Source organism: Lithobates pipiens, unplaced genomic scaffold, assembly GCF_037356315.1.
Source record: "Lithobates pipiens isolate NorthernLeopardFrog02 unplaced genomic scaffold, aLitPip1_a1.2 Scaffold_23, whole genome shotgun sequence".
Classification (NCBI taxonomy): domain Eukaryota; kingdom Metazoa; phylum Chordata; class Amphibia; order Anura; family Ranidae; genus Lithobates; species Lithobates pipiens.
In genome coordinates this window covers 202546345-202551483 of record NW_027507785.1, presented here as the reverse complement: position 1 = coordinate 202551483, position 5139 = coordinate 202546345, and the positions used below count along the sequence as shown (strand labels likewise).

The 5139-nt window shown below is 43.5% G+C and overlaps 1 protein-coding gene across 1 annotated transcript; it reads left to right on the top strand.

Moving 5' to 3' along the window:
• Window positions 1–461: 461 nt before the first annotated feature.
• On the top strand, window positions 462–1647 carry PRMT6 (protein arginine methyltransferase 6). The gene has a single exon (XM_077452785.1). The coding sequence runs from the start codon at window positions 552–554 to the stop codon at window positions 1572–1574; it is 1023 nt and encodes a 340-aa protein (XP_077308911.1). The 5' UTR covers window positions 462–551; the 3' UTR covers window positions 1575–1647.
• Window positions 1648–5139: the final 3492 nt, after the last annotated feature.

Below are 5139 nucleotides of genomic sequence, written 5' to 3'. Positions count from 1 at the left end.
AGTTTACACAGCGCTTTACAACATTAGGGCAGACAGTACAATTACAATACAATTCGATGCAGTGGGGAATCAGAGAGCCCTGCTCGTCAGAACTTACAATCTAGGAGCTTTACCTTCCATCGCGAAGGGATAGAGCTTTAGCCTTTCGTAGCTAAAGTCTTTTTAGGCTGTTGTCCTGCAGCATATCTATTACTTACGCACTCCAGATGGGAAAAGCTGCATGCACAGCAAACGACAAGAAAACACATTGAAACAATGGTGCTTTTGTGTCACAGCTTACATAAAAAGCAAGCATGCTTAGACACAATAGTGTTCAGAATGGAGGAATGAGGCACAGCGTAACATAAACACAAAAGAGGAGCCTGGCAGCTAGTAGTGATAAAACAAAGTGAAACCAAAACAGGGGAAAGGAGGAGGAGCTGAACTGGCAGCAGACAGGAAGAGCTCCCCTTCCAATCACATTGTCCCTGCTTGAGCCAATAGACATTGCTGTTAGCTCTGCCTCGCTCACCACTACAAGGACTGGCACAGCGTGCAGGAAGGATCCAAGCATGGCATTCCTGAAGAAAAGAAAACTTGACAGAACTGAGCAGGACAGTGAGTACTTCCAGTGTTATTCAGACATCACAGTTCATGAAGAAATGCTCTCAGACACCGTGCGAACAAATGCATACAAGACAGCCATATTTCGCAGCCAGGACCATCTCGTTGGCAAAACCGTGCTGGACGTCGGCGCTGGCACAGGTATCCTTAGTATATTCTGTGCACAGGCTGGTGCGAGTAAAGTCTATGCAGTGGAAGCCAGCACCGTGTCCCAACTGGCGTGCGACATTGTGAAACAAAATGGAATGGAGGGTAAAATAGAAGTGATCTGCAGCCCGGTGGAAAATGCCAATATACCAGGTGAAGTAGATGTTATTGTCAGCGAATGGATGGGGTACAGTCTTATGTATGAATCGATGCTAAGCTCTGTGTTATATGCCCGTGATAAATGGCTTAAACCTGGTGGTCTGATATACCCATCCCTTGCGGATCTCTTCATTGTGCCTATTAATGACACTGCAGTGGAGGAGCGCTTAGACTTTTGGAGCGGAATGAAGGACGTGTATGGAGTTGACATGTCCTGCGTGGAAACGTTTGCACGTAAATGCATCATGGGTCAAGACATGGCTGTGTGCCCAATATACCCAGAAAATGTGCTCTCTCATCCTGTAAAGTTTGCCACTTTGAACCTTGCCACTGTCACGCAGGATGACATTGCTAACGTCACAGGTTCCTTCAGGTTCTGCTGCTATGGTTCTTCCTTGATGCATGGATTCGCTGTCTGGTTCTCTGTCAATTTCCCAGTAGAGAAAGGACTTACGTTATCCACATCTCCTTATGGTCAAGAGACGCACTGGAAGCAAACGGCGCTGTACCTGGAGGAAGAAGTACATGTAGAGCAGGATACAGAGATTTCTGGGGACATCCGCATGTCACCTTCTGAAAGCAATGGAAGACACTTGTGTGTGTCTATCACTTATTCTATAGATGGAGGTGCCCGTAAGACAAGGAACTTCCAGATGGGAAATTGATAACTGTGTGGGGAAAATAAGATGTGGTCATTGCAAACATTTTTTTTTCTAATAAAAACACATTATAAACAAATGTTCTTTTAAAAAAAAATAATACTGCTTTAACATAAAACATTTTTTTTATTTTTCATTTAGAGTAAGGAAGTATTTTTTTTTAATTGATATCTGTGTCCCCAGTGGTGAAATCCCCTTACTTGTTCTGTGGTCACGAAAGGCAGGAAGTAAGTGAAAACTCCAGAGACACAGATGAAAATAAAAATCTTGCCGAGGTTCTATCACCCTTTTAGATTGGGTCAGGCTTTAAGTATTGGATTCTTGTGGGAAGAGTTCTAGCAGATTGTTGGTGTTGTTTGTCCCAGATGGGGAGATTTTTCCTCATTTCCCTGCTCCAATGCCTGGTGGTCACAGGACAAGAAGCGTGGGGAAATCTCAATCTTAAAGAGGAGCTCTAGTCTCCTATGTAAAAATTAAAAGTCAGCAGCTACAAAAACTGTAACTGCTAACTTTTAATAAACAGCCACTCATCTGTCCCATGATCTAGTGCTGTGCTCAGTGCAGCTGTTTTCACCCTGTGTCTCTCCGGCACCGACATCTTTACTATGGGCACCGAGCTATTACAGCTTGCAGCTTCACAACTGGGTGCCCACTGCAAAGTAGCGCTATTCACTGTGAACGGTCCCACAATCTTCTGGGACCTGTCAAATGTCCCAGAAAAATGCAGGAGGGAGGGGGGAAGGAGAACTTCCACTTCTGATTGCCTAGGTCAGTGATGGCGAACCTTGGCACCCCAGATGTTTTGGAACTACATTTCCCATGATGCTCAACTACACTGCAGAGTGCATGAGCATCATGGGAAATGTAGTTCCAAAACATCTGGGGTGCCAAGGTTTGCCATCCCTGGCCTAGGTGGTCCGAGTGGAAGTGGGAGCGGGTACCTGTCAAAATTTGGTACCGCCCCTCAAGAGCACCATTTCACAAGCAGGAGCAAGGTAAGGTAAGAGGTCCTAAAGCAGAACTTTCCTTTTGGATGGAGCTGCACTTTAAGCTGGCCATACATTATACAATTTTCTTATTCAATTTCCTTTTAGGTTTACCTTTATCTATGTAGTGCAAGGGCTTGCCTGATTGAACATAAAATGGAAAGTGTTTAGGTTTGACTTTATATTATACTGTATGTTTTGGTAAAGCTAAAGGAAAATGGTACAATTCAATCATATGATGTATGATCAGCCTAAAGATATCCATAGACAGTTTCACATTACCGTGCTGCAGTTTGGCTGGGGGCAGCACAACATACCTGTGTTTTGGTGTGGGTTATTTGTGCTTTCTCATAGACTTCTATTAGATTGTGTGTTTTTGGTGCGTTTTCTGAAAGTGTACCAAAGATGCAGCATGCAGGACTTTTATTGTGTGTTTATCAGCCCTTACAAGTCTCATCCCCACCATGTGACTAGACTGAAAGAAGAAAACCGATAAACTCACCAAACTGTCACTCTGCTCTCTCCTCCTATCAGCATGCTCCTTGCACTGCAGCACAATCACTACTACACTTTGTGTTGCTTTTCCCTCCAAGTCTGAATTCTGCTTTACGTGGACTGGAAAAGGCCAAGTCAAATATTTAATGATTGCTTATTTTGTGTTTTTTTGTAGTTTAGCAAGAAAAAAAAAGGTTTTGGCTTGAGTGCAAACATTTGTATGAAAATTCTCAGTATATTTTGATGAATTGGCGAATGTCGTTTTGAAAGTAGTTCCGAAATTTCTTTTGCTTTTAACTCTTGATTTTGGATAAATTGACTTTCCTAAACAAAAATTAAATATAATGTTAGAAATTTGTTTGTTTAAGAAAAAGTTACATCCTGTTTCTTCAAATTTTCTCATCACTGCAATCGAAAATGACACTGACAGGGAAGCGATCAAGGGATTAAATATATTGCCTGCAGGTGTTTTCTAGCTGTATGGGGGATGGGCTGCCTGGGAAAACACACAGATCCTGTCTTCCTGCATAGCAGAAAGATAGGATATGTGTGATCTCCCTTATCTGAACGAAGATTTGCCTTGTTTACACAGGCAGATCTCCATTCTGTCACTGCGGGGAATGATCGCGGGTGGCCGGCGGACATTGAGAGTATGCCCACCGCTATTTGGCTCCCCCCTGGCCAGTGGGTGCGCACCCACAATATAGAGTTCCGGGGTCGACGTACAATGATTTGCGGGAATGAGCCGACCTGCCGTAGTACAATGATGGTGGCTGGTCGGCAAGTGGTTAAAATCAGTCTCTGCTCCCAAGGAGCTTACAATCTAAGGTCACACCTCATATATATACATATAGGGGGTAGTTTGAACAAGAGCCATTTAATCTACCAGCATAGGCAGAACACACAGATACTGTACTGACCTGGATATGAACCAGGGATGTCATTTCCAACCACTAAGCTACTGCGCTATCCATAGAACAAAATGGTTTTATACATGTTTAACTTAGCACATGCTCCTGGCTCATGTACTAGGGCAAGTACACATGTATCAGACTAAGCTTTCCTATGCAGGCTAGACAGTTTGGTTGCATCCCAGATATGTTTTTCTATGCCTAACTTTGATGAGAGAGGAATAAGGAGTTACAGGTAGAGGCTGCTTCCAGGTGAACCTACAGCCATGGTCAAAAGTTTTGAGAATGACGCAAATATTTTCACAAAGTCCACTGCCTCAGTTTTTATGATAGTAATTTACATATACTCCAGAATGTTATAAAGAGTGATCAGATGAATTCCCTCTTTGCCATGAAAATGAACTTAATCCCATTAAAAAAAAAAACTTTTGGACTGCATTTGTGAAGAAGGCTTCAGAGCGCCCAAGAATGTCAAGCGAGCACCAGGACCGTCTCCTACGGTTGATTCAGGTGTAGGATCGGGACACCACCAGTGCAGAGCTTGCTTCGGAATGGCAGTAGACAGGTGTGAGTGCATCTGCATGCACAGTTAGGCAAAGACTTTTGGAGGATGGCCTGGTGTCAAGAAAGGCAGCAAAGACGTTTCTCTCCAGAAAAAACATCAGGGACAGACTGATATTCTGCAAAAGGTACAGGGATTAGAATGCTGAGGACTGGGGAAAAGTCATATTCTCTGATGAATCCCCTTTCTGATTTTTTTTTTTTGGTGCACCTGGAAAAAAACCTTGATCGGAGAAGAAAAGGTGAGTGCTACCATCAGCCCTGTGTCATGCCAACATTAAAGCATCCTGCGACCATTCATGTGTGGGGTTGCTTCTCAGCCAAGGGAGTGGGCTCACTCACAATTTTGCCTAAGAACATAGCCATGACTAAAAGATGGTACAAAAACATCCTCCAATGAGAGCAACGTCTCCCAACCATCCAAGTGATGAACAATGCCTTTTCCAGCATGATGGAGCACCTTGCCATAAAGCAAAACGTGATAACTAAGTGGCTTGGGGAACAAAACATTGATTTTGGGTCCATGACCAGGAAACTCTCCAGACCTTAATCCCATTGAGAACTTGTGGTCCATCCTCAAGAGATGGGCGAAAAAAAAAAAAGAGAAAAGATGTACCT